The 19,302-nt window shown below is 38.1% G+C and overlaps 2 protein-coding genes across 2 annotated transcripts; both read left to right on the top strand.

The window, feature by feature from the left end:
- The first annotated feature begins 8,711 nt into the window (after positions 1-8,711).
- LOC114180433 (uncharacterized) lies at positions 8,712-9,974 on the top strand. The gene has a single exon (XM_028066751.2). It carries the CDS (start codon positions 8,712-8,714, stop codon positions 9,972-9,974), a length of 1,263 nt encoding a protein of 420 aa, XP_027922552.2.
- Positions 9,975-11,762: 1,788 nt separating this feature from the next.
- LOC114180431 (uncharacterized) lies at positions 11,763-12,553 on the top strand. Its single transcript, XM_028066750.2, has 2 exons — positions 11,763-11,976; positions 12,171-12,553. Exons 1-2 carry the CDS (start codon positions 11,763-11,765, stop codon positions 12,551-12,553), a joined length of 597 nt encoding a protein of 198 aa, XP_027922551.2.
- Positions 12,554-19,302: the final 6,749 nt, after the last annotated feature.

Below are 19,302 nucleotides of genomic sequence, written 5' to 3'. Positions count from 1 at the left end.
AAATAAAAAAATAATTAGATAAAATATATCGAAATAGTATTCTACATGATGAAAATAAACAAAAAATAAAAATATTAAAAAATTAACAAATGTGTGTCTTATAAACAATTTGGAGACTATTGAAAGGAATCGCACAAAGAAAAATAAATGTTTAATTAATGGAGTGTGATAAGATGAAAAATATCTTAGAGATCTCCGAAAAATTTTCAAATATCAACATATATACTCAATATGGTTGAGAAATAACAAAATTTGTTTTAGGGAAACAAAAGAATTTTTCAAATCAAACATATATTAATAATAATAAGTAAAAAAAAATGATATTACCTAATAAATGAAAGGTTTTTGCTATTAAAAACTTAAATTGAAAGTATTAAAAATTTTAATGTGAAAGGAAAATATACAATAAATAAAAATATTAAAAAATAATAGAAATATTAAAATGTGAGACATAAATTTTTTTAATTGACATACATCATTTTAACATAATTACATAAAGGTTATTATAAGATGAAAAATATAGTGGAGATACGAATTAGTTTCATTACAAACAAAATAATTAGAAGAAATAAAAAATAGAAAGTATATATATATATATATATATATATATATATATATATATATATATATATATATATATGTATTTATATATGCATATATATACATGTATATACATATATATATATATATATATACACACACATATATATATATATATATATATATACATATATATATATATATAGGTTTACTTAATTAATTGTGAATATTTTTAATAATTTAAACGATGATGGAGATATGACGGGGACGAGTATTATGGCAGGGATATGTACATCCCCATTCCTATCGAATTGAAAAAATCGGGGATTCTCCATATCCAGTCAATGCGGGGATTCCCCGTCAAAACGGGAACGGGTTCGGGCAATACCCATAGGGACGAGTTTATTTGCCATCTCTAGTGGTCCCTCTGATACATCTTTATTGACACGGTACCAGGATCATGTTGCACGTATCATATGGGAGGGTCAAGTTAGTAAGAAGTTTTTATAAATGTTTTATTTAATTGTTGTTATGTTGTTTTATTGCTTTATGTTTCTTTTTTCTTAGGATCGAGTTGTGAAACTAGTCTCCCATAGTAAAAAAGTGAAAAGATTTGGTCGTCCATACCCTTCTGTTTTCATCTACCAATTAATGAGATGACTATCTCTTTTGATGGCGTGTGGTCGCTCATTCATTTTCCTATCACTGGAGACTTTTGCTCAACTGAACCTCTTGAATATGAAGATTCAATAAAGATTATAATGACACTTCTTGGTGTTGATTAAGCTCTGGCTTCCGATGAGTTGAATCATTGTCGGGGTGCACATGTTAGACTTAGTTGGCTGAGATACCTCTATAACAACTGTTGTGATAACCCGCTATGGGAGTTTGTTGTACGAGCATATCTTTTGCACCTTGTAGGGTGCACCATATTTGCTAATAAAAGCGCCACTTTTGTTCGGACCCATTACCTGGAGCTGTTTAAAGATCTCCTTACATGCCGTAAATATGCTTGGGGAGTTGCTGCTCTTGTCTACTTTTATGAGTAGCTAGGAGATGCTAGCTTTACAAATACAAAGCAATTAGTTGGATATCTACCTCTTTTACAGGTACCCACATATATTACATTTTTTTGAATATTTTACTTATTTTTTCTTTTATATCACAATAGTTAAATGAAATTTTATTTGATATAGAGTTGGATATACGAGCACTTTCCTGCATTAGGAAGGAAGCAGTTATGTGATACATATGTGGAGACTGAACCTTCGTGCAACACGTTATGTCACTGGACGCGTTACTTCCACTATAGCTGATATTAGAGTCCAGTTGGATGCTTTAACATAAGATGGGGTGATTTGGTGCCCATATGGAACACATAGAGCTACTCGACCACTTGTTGTATTTGCCATGTTTTCTGGCTTCCTCAGGCTTGGTATCCTCGTTCACCGTCATCTGTCGGAACGTGTTGTGACAATTTGGGTTTATGCAGCATATTCCACAACTGCCAAATTCCCTACCTATGGTGGACTTTGATACTATTGATGATCGGTGGACTTTGTTCACTCCAGCTCTACTGTGGGTGAAAACCATCTTCGGAGAAAAATGGGTACTAAGGTGTTCGTCTCGTGCCCCACGGTGGGCGTCAATTGTTCCTGCAGAGAACAAACAAGATAAGTTAGGCACAAGCGTCACCTTACCCATGTAGTCCGTTATCTCCTCAGTTGGCCTATTCCCGGTTGGTACATGTCGGCTTGGACCCAGGAGGGGTTACCTGCAGAAGGGACTCCGAAGCTCAAGTAAGTCAAAGCTCTCAGAAGGTCAAATCAGTGATTAATGAAGTAATGAATATGTACCTTTAATTACTGGGGTCCACGTGTATTTATAGAGTATTAATTATGTCTGGTTATACCATGGGTCGGACCCTGGTTTGGGCCTTAGTTTGGGCTGTAAGTGGGCCTGGGCCTTGTCCTAGGCCCTTAGTTCGACTATCGTGGGCTCATTGGATGGCAGGAGGGATTTCATTTTGCTAAGTCTTTAGGATCGGTCTGATCCGGTTACTTCTCCAGTTGACGGATGTCGTCTTTGCCTGTGCCCTGTCCTAGGTTGGCCGTTCTGTTGTTAGCTTAGACTTCGTTCAGTTACGAGTTTAAGTCTACTTGGGTTGTTTCCGGCATATACGTAAGGGTTGTCATTTATATGGTTAAGTTGACCAGGTCCAGTACACCTAATAATAATATGCTCCTCTAAGTAAACTACACAATTTTAATCTAAAATCTAACTATACATTTTGCTTTAAAATAATTCTAGCTACAACTATTAATTATTTTCACATAAAAAAAATATTGGTAGATAAGTTGCTTTATCATTTTGTTTTTTCCAACTCATGCACGCAGGGCGGAGCTTCTATGAAGCTATGAAGCTGAGAGGGGCCTTGGCCCCCCAAATTTTTTTGATTTTTTTTTAAATTATATATGTTTTTAAAATTTTTAAGAATTTTGAAAATTTTTTAAATTATAGATAGTGTATTTTAAAAATGAAGAAAATTAAATTATATTTTTTTATTTCTTTTATAAAATAAAATATTTAATATTAATAAATAATAAAACATAAAATCAAATATAACAAAGAATACAAATATTTATGTTTAATTACTTTTTTTATCTATATTTTTATCTAAAAATATCAAATTGTGATTAAATTGAGATTAAATGGAGACTAAAAAACAGAGAAAGGTCTTGATATTTTTAGAAATAGTAACCAAAAGAGTAATTAAACAAAATATTTAATAAGATACTTTTTATTTTCTTTCTCATTGTCTTTTTAGTTTTTCACTCTTGTATTTTTTTTTTTGAAGAAAAAATAAAGTTATATATATATATATATTCATTATTTTTGCTCTTATTTCTTATTTGTTTCTTTTCTTTCTTGAATAACAAGATGTAACTCTCTTGTCGTACTTGATAATGAAATATTAGTTTAATAATTATTAAAATTATTATTTTTTATCTCATGAGTATCTTGTATATTCATTTTTTATTATTATAAAAGTAAAAAATAATGTATTATGTGACTTGACTACCATATATTTCTTTTTTAATAATTATGTCTCTCAATTTTTATTAGATTATAACAAATTATTTTTTAATATATTTAAAAAAAAGTATATTGATGAAGAATAAAATAATAAATGTTTTTTTAAAAGTGATCAAATTTTTTACAATAACACATTGTAATTAATAAAATATTAATAAAAGAAAAGTTATAATCATAATCTTTCAATTCTTTTTTACATTTTTTAAATGTTTATTAAAAATTTAATATTTTTTATTTTTTTTATTTCATTTATCTCAATTTATTTTATATTTTAAAATAAAAAAATATTTTTTAATGTTTAATAAATATAAAATAAATAATATGATATTTATGTAGTATCATCCGTTATAAAAGTATTAGATCTTAAATACCGTGATAATTAAATTATATGTTTTATTGTTTATTATACAATAAATATATATATATATATATATATATATATTAAATAATAAATAGCAAATTTTATTTTTCGAAAAGAATAGAAACAAAGAAGATAAATTTATTAAATTAAATTTGGAAAGGAGCTGTGGAGTGTTTAAACACGAGACAAGGACCTTCTCCACTAGTCAACGTGACTTTTCCATTAACTATCACGTTTTTTTTTACACAGGACGTCATATCTCATCTTCGTTTTCGAATTCCTACCTTTTGTATGCAGATTCCAATAATAAAGATAGATTATGCTTTGAAGCATTTTATCATACTTACAATATATTGTAAAAGTTAAAAATAAGACAATTGTGTTATAGGTGTGTATAGTATATTAAATTATAATTTAAGTTAAATTTTTATTTCTATATTGAGAAAAGATTAAAAAAATAATTCAATTATTAAAATTGTTTATTTATCAAAGACATAACTATATATATATATATATATATATATATATATATATATATATATATATATATATATATATATATATAAAGTTTTTTTTCGTTTGTTCCTAAATTTATTTTAAGTTTGTAAAATTCATTTAATTTTATGTACTTAAATAAAATATTTTATTAATTATTCTTGGAGTGATTTATGAACATTTTTTTTCAATTGTTATTGCATATAATATATGATTTCCATTATTTCTTTTTCTTTTATTAATCTATAGTTTTTTTATTTTGACATACAATAATTTGTCTGCAAGTTAATTTTTTTAATTGTTTTTTTCTTTAATACTTTCTTCAAGTACTAAAAATATTTTGTACGCAGATTCTAAACCTTTCGTGCGTTTGTACTTTCACCAATAATATGTTTTGAAGCATTTTAAATGTGAATAGTGTATTAAATTATAATTTTTTAAGTTAAATTTTTTCTTTTATATTGAGAAAAAATTGGAAATAATAAATGTACCTACCTGATTCGATAGATTATGTTAAGTAATGTGGTCCAATAAGATGTAATTAGTCTCATCCCAAAAAAAAACTATAAAATATTCTAACATTAGAAGTGATATTAACATATTAGTAAATCTCGTCATATGATTGTGTATTAATATTCCTTAATACTAAATATTTACAAAATATTAGGTGTCACATTATAATTGTTGTTGTTGTTATTTATTCAAGGTAAGTTATTATTTGACTGATATTGGTTAATATGACGTTACCTATTTTATCATAAAGTGCTCTAAATTAGAGATGACAAATAAACTCGTCTTGTGTGTATTTTTCGAATTCGTCTCTATTTTGTCGTGGATTCCTCGTATTAATTAAGTATCAGTATGGGGAATCCCTGACATTTTCAATTAGGTATGGGGATGAGTATGAGGATGTCATATCCCTGTTAGAAAAGTCAAAAAAATTCGTATCCGCGGGTATCCGCTCATAAAACCCGCAACGGGTAGAAAACAGACATTAAAAATGGATATCCGCTATATGAGATCCAAGAAATTCATAAAAATTAATAATTAAAAGAATATAAGAGATGAAGGGTTGAGACTACCTTAGGAGCGTTCTTTGATAAATCCTAGATAAGAAACAATGTGAACCTAAGTGGCTTAAAGCACTTAGTTATGTTGAGGGGACTTGGGTTCAAGTCCCTAACATGTCATTAGTAGAAGTATTTAATTTTGTTTTATGTTGGTACTATATGGTGAATATGAAAGCATGATTTAAGTTCATACGAATGGGTAAATTGAAATAAAACATTATTTTGGTTAAATGGTTGTGTATTGAGTTGGCATTGGCATGGTCATGGGTTCGAACCTTGGGTTAAGGGAAATGGACTCTATTTATATTTTTGTTTTTGCCAGGTGAGGGAAAATCTGAAAAACTATAGGAATTCCCTAAGAAAGCAAAGAGGTGTCAGTTAGGTGCACTAAACAAGAGTAATGGTTATAAAACTTAAAAATATAAATGCAATTTCGTTTTTTTTATTTATTTTATTAAATTGGGCTGAATTGGGGAGAGGGAAAGGATTGTGTGAGAAAGCAAAGAGTTAGAGTGAGTGATAGCGAAGGAAAACAGAGAGGAGGCTGGGAATTTCATGGTCTAGAGGAAGAGAGTGAGGGTTGAAGGGAATTGAAGAAAATACCTTTAGAGGTGGCCTTAGACAACAAGCATCAATCGTTAAATTTCAATTGGAGCGAGGATCAGAGGTAAGGGGAGTTGTTCATATGTGTTATTCGTATTTTTTTCCCCTGTTCTAGTATGATTTTGTGGCCTGATAATGTGTTTACTATTTTCGCGTTCAAACTCGAAAGTTCTGGGCAAAATTTACCAGAACCGCCTGGCGGCTAAGGGTGCTCCGCCAGGCGACGCAACTATCGCAGTGGTTTTCTGGGATCTGTGAAGAACGGCTTGGCGGCCATGGTGGACCCGCCAGGCGGCGCGCACTGGAATCGCATATTTTGACCTGTTTTTGATGCTTTTGTGATATGGTTGAACTGTTGTATTTATATAATATTGATGATGCTTTCATTGATGTGATTGAATGTTGACTTAACGGGTGTGTGGAAATCTGATCAGTGTGTATTGGATGTATGAATACTATGGTGTATGTTTGATTGCTAATTGGAATGTAGAGGAAGTAGCAATGTGTTATTGAAAGTCTCAATTAGAGTGCATAAAATGATATGTGTGTGTGCTACTTAAACTAATGCATGTGGTTAAATCTGCGATGAGAAATTGAATTGGAAATTTAGGGGTAATAGGGTTTTCTGCAGATGCGGGAAATATGGAATTTTCAGATTTCTTATGTGCCGCCCGACGGTAACCAGTGCGCCGCCAGGCGGTATTGAGTTGCCAGTGGTGATTAGCGTGCTCAGTGGGTTGGGGTGTGTAGTGGAAAATCGCAGATTTAAGTATAGGTGTTAGGGAATGATTTTGAATATAAAAATGGGGGTACTTGTGCGATGTAAGAGTTATCTAGTGGGATGGGTTGATGCATGAACTATATTATGAGGATTTGAGATAATTGAATGAGTATTCTGGCATGACTGTTTTGGTACCATTGTATGCGTGTTCAAAATGCTAGTATGAAGTTGTGCTATTATGAAATGTATGATATATTGATAATGGTTAAAGTGTCACATTAAGTTGATATAGAGTATGTGAATGATTTGGGTGGTGAGTATCGTTATAAACTATCTGTTGGTAATGTATGATATGCAAGTAGTGTCCTTGTAAAGAAATGAGGTGATGCTGATAATGGTATTCTGGTCATAGTACCACATGTGCAGGTCGGGGGCTCAGTTGTGTATGTTTAACTTCCAATGATCATGAATGAATGCTTACTTGGTCGAATGCTTCTGAATTGGATGAGTTGATGATTGTAGTACTGTAAATATTTGTAGCTAGTGATCTGGATGTGAGATTTAATGGTTGAATGTGCATGAAAATCTGTGCAAGTGTATAAACCAGTAGGGGAGTGTCTTTACTGGTGTGGCACCTAGCGGTGGGAGAAGCCTCGCCAGGCGGTAAGCCACGCAACAGAGAGGATTGTGAGGACAGGCGCCCGACGGTAGAAAGACACTGCCAGGCGGCCTGGAGCGTGTTCGCCTTACGGTTCATGGAGAGGCGCCAGGCAGGAGTGTAGTGGCAGGGGTCCTTTGCAGATGGATTTGCATGGACGTTTTCTTTCCTTTTTCTTGGTAGCTTGGTCAGGGATATGCTGGATTGGTTACGAGCGAGGAGGTTCGTAACGAAGTTGTGAGATACGTGATTGATACGGGCGGGGAGGTCCGTATCGGTTGTACTCTTGTGTGGGGATACGAGCGGGTAGGTTCGTATATTCCGAGCTCACACCTGAGGCTACTATGGGCGGGGAGGTTCATAGTAGGTGTTCATGCATGCTGGACTACGAGCGGACATGTTCGTAGAGTTGGACTACGGGCGGGGAGGTCTGTAGAGTTGGACCAGGAGCGGGTAGGTTCGTGGGAGCATGATAATCCCTAAGGACCAAGGTTCTAGTTGAATCTTTCTCATATAGGTTATGAGATTGGAAGTATATTGTGATAACAAGATTACCAAACTAAAATTAACTAAGTTAGATTGGGAGAGGGACAATTCTTATTATCTTATGATTATATTGTTTTCTTTATCAGCTCACCCTTTCTTGTTTGTGTGTTTGTGTTTGGCGATGATCACATGACTTGTCACGTGGGAGCAGATGTGAATTCAGGTGATCATGCTGATGCTTAGCGACAGAGCGAGGCTACCGATGAGGGATTTTCATGATACTATGCTTTCCTACATTTTGTAATAGACTTTATGATGTTTTATCCATTATGAATATGTAATAAAGATGAGGCAATATGAATGGATTATAGCGAGATAAGTTTTAAATTTCTCGCGCTTGGGAACTTATTATAATGTCTGAATATCTTAAAGTAATTTTTTTGAAAATGAGTTTTATCTAGTAATATCCACCTGGGGTGTTTCATTTGGTGTTAGAGCATATGATTTCGAAATGATTTTTGGGCCTTGGGAAGTGAGGTTATCGCGATTGTGAGATTAGTATAAATTGATTGAATTGTAGAGTTGTTAAGATATGTGTTATTGCATGGTGTGTATTGCTAATGCATTTTTCTGAGATAAATTATAATGGTGTATGATACCCTATGTTCCAGAAACTAGGAAATGGCTGGCGGAAGAGGTAGAAGAATTGGTGCCAATAACTTAGCTGATGAGATTGCCCATGCTATTCACCGATTGGTTGACGCCATGCAGCCACAACAGGTGGTGCTACCACAGCCTGCACCACGACCTGTCAGCATGGATGATTTCATTAGGCACAAACCAGCCAAGTTCAATGGCAAGGCCACTCCTGACGATTCAGATGCGTGGATCAGGGAGTGCGAAAAGATATTCCATGTACTAGGATGCTCAGATGAACAAAAACTGGCCTATGCCACCTTTCTCTTGGTGAGTGATGCAGAATATTGGTGGGTTGGTATGCAGCAACAGATGGGGACTAGGGAGGAGGAAGTGAGCTGGGAGAATTTCAAAAAGAGATTTCTGAAAAATTATTTTCCAGATAGTGCTAAGCATGAGAGGGAGGCTGAGTTTTTGACCTTGCAACAGGGCAATATGACTGTGCAGGGTTACGTTAACAGATTTGAGTACCTGGCGAGGTTTTACACACAGAATATCACCGAGGAATGGTGTTGTGGGAAATTTGAGAGAGGCCTACGACATGAATTGCTCAGGGTTCTGGTGCCACTCAGGATTAGAGAATATCCCCTTTTGGTGGAACAAGCAAAAACTATGGAACAATTAGAGATGGGGCCTAGTCGCGTAGCCAGACCGCAGAGGAATGTTGTGGAGGCTAGACACCAGAAGAAGCCTTATAATCGACCTCAGACGTCGTCATCAAGGTTGAAGTGTTTCCAGTGTGGGGGAGCACATTTAAAAAGAGACTGCCCCAAACTTGCTCGTAACGCAGGGAGTAGTAGAGGGGGGCGGAAGTGTTTTGTGTGTGATCAACCCGGCCACTTTGCATATAGGTGCCCTAATAAGAAGACGGTCGCAGAGCCACGACCACAGTTGCCTTCTACAAAGAGGCCAAGAGCAGCAGGGAGAGTGTTTGCGCTAATTAGCGCCGAGACAAACCGAGCAGGTAATCTTATACAAGATACGTGTGTAATGATGGGTCATAATGTATGGGTACTTTTTGATTTGGGAGCTTCGCATTCTTTTATTTCCAATACATGTGTGGGGAGGTTGGGATTAGAGGTTCATGACTTGGGGTGCGAGCTAGTAGTCTCGACACCGACGTCTGGGCAAGTTACAACCAGTACTAGTTGTGATGGATGCTCGATTGAAGTGGCGGGCCGTAGGTTCAAGGTGAACCTCATCTGCTTGCCGTTGGAGGACTTGGATGTGATATTGGGAATGGACTAGCTGTCCAATCACCATGTGGTAATGGATTGTGGACGGCGCAGATTGATATTCCCAGAAACTGAAGGGGTAAAATTGATCTCATCTCAAGAAGCTATGAAAGAACTGAGAGAGGGAGCTACCTGTTACATGATGATAGCTCAGTTAGAGAAAAAGAGTAGTGAAGAGCAGATCCGTGACATATGAGTGGTGGCTGATTTTGCGGACGTTTCCTGACGAAGTTCCTGGATTACCCCCAAGCAGGGATGTGGATTTCACTATCGACCTCATCCCTGGGGCAGGTCCGGTGTCTGTCGCCCCTTACAGAATGGCACCAGCTGAATTAACTGGACTCAAAAAGCAAATAGAAGATCTGTTAGGGAAGAAATTCATCAGGCCCAGTGCATCTCCATGGGAAGCCCTAGTATTACTGGTTAAGAAGAAGGATGGAAGTTCCAGACTATGCGTCGACTATCGTCAGTTAAACAAACTCACAATTAAGAACAAGTACTCGTTACCGCGGATAGATGATCTATTAGATCAGCTGCGAGGGGCAGGGGTGTTCTCAAAGATTGACTTGAGATCTGGGTATCATCAGATTTTGGTCAAGCTTGAGGACGTACAAAAAATGGCATTTCGGTCTCGTTATGGACATTATGAATATGTCGTGATGCCGTTTGGGGTGACAAATGCTCCAGCGTATTCATGGATTATATGAATCGCATATTTCGACAGTGTCTGGATAAGTTTGTTGTTGTGTTTATCGATGACATCCTCATTTACTCCAAAGATCGGGATGAACACACTGAGCATCTGAGGGTGGTGTTGGAAATACTCAGGGCACATCAATTCTATGAGAAATTATCAATATGTGAGTTCTGGCTGAGCGAGGTCCAATTTCTTGGGCATGTAATCTCGGCTCATGGTATCACGGTCGACCCTGCAAAGATAGAAGTCGTGTTGAAATGAGAACGGCCGTAGACGGTGACAGAGGTGAGATGTTTTCTGGGATTGGCCGGGTACTACCGGCGATTTATAGAAGGGTTCTTCAAAATGGTAAGTCCTTTAACACACCTCACGCGAAAGGACAAACCTTTCTCATGGACGGAACAGTGTGAGGCATGCTTTGAAGAGATGAAGAAGAGACTGACCACGGCGGTTACAAACACCTTCCTAGAAGAGATCCGAGAAGGGCAGGTGCATGATGCTGAGTTACTATAGATCATTGGATGGCTGGGTACAGAGAAAGGAAAGGAATTCAAGATGGGGGCTGATGGTATCTTATGATTCCGTGATTGGGTTTGTGTGCCTGGAAATTGGAGAATGAGAAGGAGGGTTCTGGATGAGGGACATAAGAGCCGCCTCAGTATCCATCCGGGTATGACAAAAATGTACAAGGATCTCAAGGAGTCATTCTGGTGGCCTGGAATGAAAACAGATGTGGCGGATTTTGTGGCAGCCTGTCTAATGTGTCAGAAGGCTAAAATTAAGCACCAAAGGCCAGGAGGTACCCTAGAACCGCTGGAGATACCCCAGTAGAAGTGGGATGGTATCTCTATGGATTTTGTGACTCACCTATCTCGATTTGTAAAAGGACATGATGCCATTTGGATAATAGTTGACAAACTCACCAAGTGTGCGCATTTCTTACCAATCAATCTGAGGATGTCAATGGATAAACTCACAGAGTTATACATTCGTCAGATCGTGAGATTACATGGGGTTCCAGCAAGTATAGTGTCAGATCGTGACCCGAGATTCACCTCACGGTTCTGACAATGCCTACAAGCAGCGCTAGGAACTCAACTGAGAATGAGTTCTGCATATCATCCTCAAACGGATGGTCAATCAGAAAGAACAATTCAGTCACTAGAAGATCTGCTTCGGGAGTGTGTATTGGACCATTTGGGTGGTTGGAGTGAAGTACTTCCCTTAGCGGAATTCACTTACAATAACAGTTACCACTCAAGCATTGGAATGGCGCCTTACGAGGCATTATATGGAAGAAGATGCAGAATCTCACTATGTTGGTATAAGGATGGAGAGTCAGTGACTATTGGGTCGGAGTTGTTGCAATAGACGACGGAAAAAGTCAAACTGATTCAGGATAGGATGCGTGCGACTCAGAGTAGACAGAAGTCGTATGCAAATAAAAGGAAGAGGCTGCTAGAATTTCAGGCGGGGGGGATCACGTGTTCCTATGGGTCACCCCGACTACAGGCATTGGGAGAGCAATCAAATCCAGGAAATTAACGTCGAAGTTCATAGGACCATATCAGATCAATAGGAGAATCAGGCCGGTAGCCTATGAAATCGCGTTGCCACCACATCTAGCCAACCTGCACAATGTATTTCACGTGTCTCAGTTACGTAAATACATTGCGGATCCTAGCCATGTGTCAGAGACTGATGATGTCCAATTCAGGGATGATCTGACATTGGACGTGAGGCCGGTGAGGATAATGGACTCTCAAGTCAAGAAACTGAAAGGGAAGGAGATCCAAACGTTAAAGGTCCTTTGGGATGAGGCAACACAAGAAGCAACATGGGAAATGGAGGAACTCATGAAGGAATCATATCCATACTTATTTCCTGGTAAGTAAAATTTTCGAGGATGAAAATTCTTTTGAGTTGGGAGTAATGTGAGATCCAAGAAATTCATAAAAATTAATAATTAAAAGAATATAAGAGATGAAGGGTTGAGACTATCTTAGGAGGGTTCTTTGATAAATCCTAGACAAGAAACAATGTGAACCTAAGTAGTTTAGAGCACTTAGTTATGTTGAGGGGACTTGGGTTCAAGTCCCTAGCATCTCATTAGTAGAAGTATTTAATTTTGCTTTATGTTGCTACTATATGGTGAATATGAAAGCATGATTTAAGTTCATACGAATGGGTAAATTGACACGAAACATGAATTGGTTAAATGGTTGTGTATTGAGTTGGCATTGGCATGGTCATGGGTTCGAACCTTGGGTTAAGGGAAATGGACTCTATCTATATTTTTGTTTTTGCCAAGTGAGGGAAATCTGAAAAACTATAGGAATTCCCAAAGAAAGCAGAGAGGTGTCAGTTAGGTGCACTAAACAAGAGTAATGGTTATAAAACTTAAAAATTTAAATGCAATTTCGTTTTTTTTTTATTTTATTAATTTGGGCTGAATTGGGGAGAGGGAAAGGAGTGTGTGAGAAAGCAAAGAGTTAGAGTGAGTGATAGCGAAGGAAAATAGAGAGGAGGCTGGGAATTTCGTGGTCTAGAGGAAGAGAGTGAGGCTTGGGAATTGAAGAAAATACCTTTAGAGGGGGGCCTTGGACAACAAGCACCAATCATTAAATTTCAATTGGAGCGAGGATCAGAGGTAAGGGGAGCTGTTCATATGTGCTATTCGTATTTTTTCCCCTGTTCTGGTATGATTATGTGGCCTGATAATGTGTTTACTATTTTCGCGTTCAAACTCATAAGTTCTGGGCAAAATTTACCAGAACCGCCTGGCGGCTAAGGGTGCTCCGCTAGGCGACACAACTGTCGCAGTGGTTTTCTAGGTTCTGTGAAGAACCACCTGGCGGCCATGGTGGACCTGCCAGGCGGCGCGCACTGGAACCGCATATTTTGACCTGTTTTTGATGTTTCTGTGATATGGTTGAACTGCTGTATTTATATAATACTGATGATGCTTTCATTGACGTGATTTAATGTTGACTTAATGGATGTGTGGAAATCTGATCAGTGTGTATTGGATGTATGAATACTATGGTGTATGTTTGATTGCTAATTGGAATGTAGAGGAAGTAGCAATGTGTTATCAAAAGTCTCAATTAGAGTGCATAAAATGATATGTGTGTGCTACTTAAACTAATGCATGTGGTTAAATCTGCGATGAGAAATTAAATTGGAAATTTAGGGATAATAGGATTTTCTGCTGATGCGGGAAATCTGGAATTTTCAGATTTCTGATATGCCGCCCGACGGTAACCAATGTGCCGCCAGGCGGTATTTGTTAGGCAATAAATCTGCTAGACAATTATCTGCTGTTATATAATATGGCATATTTGTAATAATTGCATATATTTAGGATTCCTAATTTAGGTTGAAAAAATAAGGAATTAGAATCAATTATCATTAATAGGGTGATATGTTATGTATTATTTAATGAGGTGAATAGAGGAGTAAAGGGCATCGAAAACAGAGAGCCCATTTCGTGACATGGTATCACGAGTCTCTTGACAGAACCGTGAGTGTTCCCATCTTGCTATCGATCCCGTTCGTGACTTGCTAATCACGAGTCTCTTGACAGAACCGTGAGTGTTCCCATCTTGCTATCGATCCCGTTTGTGACTTGCTAATCGGTTCCTGGGTATTTTCGATCACGTTCGTGAGCTTTGATCTTGTTCCTGTTCCTGCGCTTGCTTCTTGGTTCGTGGGTATTTTCGATCACGTTCTTGCTCCATTGTTTTCTCGGCACGCAACTCTTTTCTTTTTCTCTGTTTTCATGGCTACGGAGAATCTTTGTGTTCGCTTTAACGGCAAAAACTATGCTGCTTGGGAGTTTCAATTCCGAATGTTCGTGCGAGGGAAAGGCATGTGGGGTCATGTCGATGGGTCCTCCCCTAAACCCACGACCACGGCTGAGTTGGCTCCTTGGGAGACAAAGGATGCCCAGGTTATTTCTTGGCTTTTGGGGTCAATCGAACCTCTAATGGTTAATAACCTACGTTCATTTTCAACTGCCGCAGACATGTGGAATTATCTCAAACGCATTTTTAATCAAGATCATTCTGCCAAACGGTTTCAGTTGGAATTGGACATAGCCAATTATAGTCAGGCTAATTCCTCTATTCAGGAATATTATTCTGGTTTCCTCAACTTATGGGTTGAACACTCTGCTATACTACATGCTGCTGTTCCGGAAACTTCTTTGGCAGCGGTTCAAGAAGTTTACGAGGTCACTAAACGGGACCAATTTCTCATGAAGCTTCGCCCAGAATTTGAAGTTGTCCGTGCTGCTCTCTTAAATCGGAACCCCCTCCCTTCTTTGGAGGTATGTGTTGGTGAACTTCTTCGCGAAGAACAACGTCTTCTTACTCAGGCAGCTTTGTCCCGTGATTCTGTTGTTTCGGAAGCTATTACTGTTGCCTATACTGCCCAAGATAAAAGCAAAGGTCGTGATACACGACAAGTTAAATGTTATTCGTGCAAACAATTTGGTCATATTGCTCGCCATTGCACTCAAAAGTTTTGCAACTATTGTAAGCAACGTGGTCATATCATCACAGACTGTCCCACTCGCCCACCCCGGCGCCAGGTGCAAGCTTTTCATGCAGCTAGTTCCATGACTGAGACACCTTCTGTCCCAGTCCCTGAGGCTTTAACGCCAAAGAAGGTTCAACAAATGGTGCTTTCAGCATTATCTGCATTAGGCATCCAGGGTAAGTCTCACAATATATCTTCACCATGGTTTGTTGATTCTGGCGCCTCCAATCATATGGCTGGTACCTCTGAACATTTAACCAATGTTTGTACTTATAATGGTACTCAAAATATCCAGATTGCCGATGGTAATACTCTTTCCATCACTGCTATTGGTGATATTACACCTTCCTTTCGAAATGTATTTGTGTCTCCTGGACTTGTTTCTAATTTAATTTCGGTTGGACAATTGGTGGATGACAATTGCACTATTAATTTCTCTCGGGCTGGTTGTGTTGTGCAGGATCAGGTGTCGGGGAAGGTGATCGCGAAGGGGCCTAAAGTGGGCAGATTATTTCCACTCCAATTTACTTTACCTAGCCTTTTGTCTTTTCATTGTATTGGAGTCTCAAATAAGTATGCCGAGTGGCACAAAAAGTTAGGTCACCCAAATCCAGTTGTTTTGTCTCATCTACTAAAAAATGGTTTCTTGAGCAATAAAAGTATCATTCCTGATTCATCTTTTCACTGTTCTGTATGCAAACTGGCTAAAAGCAAAACCCTCCCGTTTCGGTCTAATGCTCATCATGCTGACAAATGTTTCAACATTATTCACAGTGATGTTTGGGGAATATCGCCTATCTTATCACATGCCAAGTATAAGTATTTTGTGACATTTATTGACGATTATAGCCGCTTTACTTGGATATATTTTCTCCGTTCTAAAAATGAAGTTTTCTCCATGTTCAAGACATTCTTGGCCTACATTGAGAATCAATTTCACACTTGCATTAAGATTTTGCGCACTGATTCTGGTGGGGAATATATTTCTGCTGCGTTTCAAGAGTACTTACAACAAAAAGGCATTATTTTGCAACGTTCTTGTCCATATACACCACAACAAAATGGCGTCGTGGAGCGAAAGAATAGGCACTTGCTTGATGTCACACGAGCATTACTTCTTCAGGCGTCGGTTCCTTCTCATTTTTGGGTTGAGGCCTTGACCACTGCTGTCTACTTGATCAATCGCCTTCCCTCCCAAGTTCTTGGCCTTGATTCTCCTTTCTTTCGTCTTTATTCCACACAGCCAAGTTATGATGGTCTTCACCCTTTTGGTTGTGTATGCTTTGTTCACCTTCCACCTTCGGAACGGCACAAACTTGGGGCCCAATCTGTCAAATGCGCATTTATGGGTTATGGTACGACTCAGAAGGGTTTCGTGTGTTATGATGTTGCTGCCCGGCGTTTACGTATCTCTCGGAATGTGGTTTTCTTTGATCATCAAGATTTTTTTCCATTTGTTTCTCCCGATGCTCCTGGTTTTGCTATTCTCCCGACCTTTCCTGCGGTTTCTCATGCTCCAGAACGGTTTAAACCAGGTTATGTTTATACTAGACGCAAGCCTGCCCCGCCCCTTCCTGACTCTGACCCGTCACCTGATCATACGCCAATAGCACCTCGTCGATCAAGTCGTATTCCTCGTCCACCAAATAGGTATGGTCACTCTCCTACTTCTCTTACTGCCACTTTATCTAGCATTCCTATTCCTACCTGCTATTCACAGGCTGTAACGGATGTGTGTTGGGTCAAAGCTATGCAAGAGGAGTTGCAGGCCCTTCAGGAGAATTACACTTGGGATCTTGTTCCGTGTCCCCCTAGTGTCAAACCCATTGGTTGTAAATGGGTATACTCTGTGAAACTTAATTCTGACGGTTCTCTTAATCGTTACAAGGCTCGTTTGGTTGCTTTGGGTAACAAACAAGAATATGGCGTGGATTACGATGAGACATTTGCACCTGTGGCTAAAATGACTACTATCCGCACGGTGCTCTCCATTGTTGCCTCCAAAGGCTGGTCTCTCCATCAAATGGATGTGAAAAATGCTTTTCTTCATGGTGACCTAACTGAAGATATTTATATGACCCCTCCCCAAGGTCTGTTTTCTTCTTCTACCGGTGTATGCAAGCTCAAACGATCTTTATATGGTTTGAGACAAGCACCGCGGGCATGGTTTGAAAAATTTCGGACTACTCTCCTTGGTTTTTCTTTTACTCAAAGTCAATATGATTCTTCTTTATTTATTCAAACCACTGCAACTGGTATTGTTCTTCTCCTTATTTATGTGGATGATATGGTCATTACTGGTTCCGATCATGAGTCAATACAACGCCTTAAACAACAACTTCAAGCTTCTTTTCATATGAAAGATCTTGGACATCTTCACTATTTTTTGGGTCTTGAGGTTCATTCTGGTCCAACAGGTCTATTTCTTCATCAACAAAAGTATACTGATGATTTGATCTCTTTGGCTGGTCTCCAAACTGCTGTTCCTGTGGATACTCCTCTTGAAGTTAATGTCAAATATCTACGTGACGAGGGTGACATTCTACCTAATCCATTGTTGTATCGTCAGTTAGTGGGAAGTCTTAATTATTTGACTATTACACGTCCTGACATCTCCTTTGCAGTTCAGCAGGTTAGCCAATTTATGCACAGTCCTCGCCATCTTCACCTCGCTGCTGTTCGCCGTATCATTCGTTACTTGAAAGGTACTTCTCATCGGGGATTGTTCTTCCCTACTGGGACGTCTCTTACTTTGGTGGGTTATAGTGATGCTGATTGGGCAGGTTGTCCAGATACTCGCAAATCTGTCACGGGTTGGTGCATGTTTCTTGGTTCTGCACTTGTTTCTTGGAAGAGCAAAAAGCAAGCCCGAGTCTCCAAGTCGTCCACTGAGTCTGAATATCGTGCTATGTCTCTAGCCTGCTCTGAAATTATTTGGCTTCGTGGTCTTTTAACCGAGCTTGGCTTCCCTCAAAACTCAGCTACACCTCTCTATGCTGATAATACTAGTGCCATTCAAATTGCAGCCAATCCCGTCTTCCATGAACGCACTAAACATATTGAAGTGGATTGTCATTCCATTCGTGAGGCTTTTGATACTCGTATTGTCTCTCTTCCCCACATTTCCTCGCAACTTCAGCTTGCCGATATATTTACCAAGGCTGTTCCTCGTCCTCGACACCAGTTTCTTATTAACAAATTGATGCTCCTTGACCACCCACATCAATTTGCGGGGGGATGTTAGGCAATAAATCTGCTAGACAATTATCTGCTGTTATATAATATGGCATATTTGTAATAATTGCATATATTTAGGATTCCTAATTTAGGTTGAAAAAATAAGGAATTAGAATCAATTATCATTAATAGGGTGATATGTTATGTATTATTTAATGAGGTGAATAGAGGAGTAAAGGGCATCGAAAACAGAGAGCCCATTTCGTGACAGTATTGAGTGGCCAGTGGTGATTGGCGTGCTCAGTGGGTTGGGGTGTGCAGTGGAAAATCACAGATTTAAGTATGGGTGTTGGGAAATGATTTTGAATATAAAAATGGGGGTACTTGTGCGATGTAAGAGTTATCTAGAGGGATGGATTGATGCATGAACTATATTATGTGGATTTGAGATAATTTAATGAGTATTCTAGCAGAACTGTTTTGGTACCATTGTATGCGTGTTCAGAATGCTAGTATGAAGTTGTGCTATTATGAAATGTATGATATATTGATAATGGTTAAAGTGTCACATTAAGTTGATATAGAGTATGTGAATGATTTGGGTGGTGAGTATCGTTATAAACTATCTGTTGGGAATGTATGATATGCAAGTAGTGTCCTTGTAAAGAAATGAGGTAATGCTGATAATGGTATTCTGGTCATAGTACCACATGTGCAAGTTGGGGGCTCAGTTGTGTATGTTTAACTTCCAATGATCATGAATGAGTGCTTACTTGGTCGAATGCTTCTGAATTGGATGAGTTGATGATTGTAGTACTGTAAATATTTGTAGGTAGTGATCTGGATGTGAGATTTAATGGTTGAATGTGCATGAAAATCTGTGCAAGTGTATAAACCAGTAGGGGAGTGTCTTTACTAGTGTGGT

Source organism: Vigna unguiculata, chromosome 4 (assembly GCF_037176805.1).
Source record: "Vigna unguiculata cultivar grain cowpea cultivar isolate G323 ecotype 2 chromosome 4, ASM3717680v1, whole genome shotgun sequence".
Classification (NCBI taxonomy): Eukaryota; Viridiplantae; Streptophyta; class Magnoliopsida; order Fabales; family Fabaceae; genus Vigna; species Vigna unguiculata.
Note: the sequence above shows the minus strand (reverse complement) of the source record. Positions and strands in the feature narration are given on the sequence as shown.

Coding starts and splice junctions, on each gene's coding strand:
- LOC114180433 (XM_028066751.2), top strand. CDS start 8,712: ATGGCTGGCGGAAGAGGTAGAAGAATTGGTGCCAATAACTTAGCTGAT.
- LOC114180431 (XM_028066750.2), top strand. CDS start 11,763: ATGAGTTCTGCATATCATCCTCAAACGGATGGTCAATCAGAAAGAACA. Junction 11,977..12,170: donor AAGATGCAGAATCTCACTAT/GTTGGTATAAGG, acceptor CCCCGACTACAG/GCATTGGGAGAGCAATCAAA.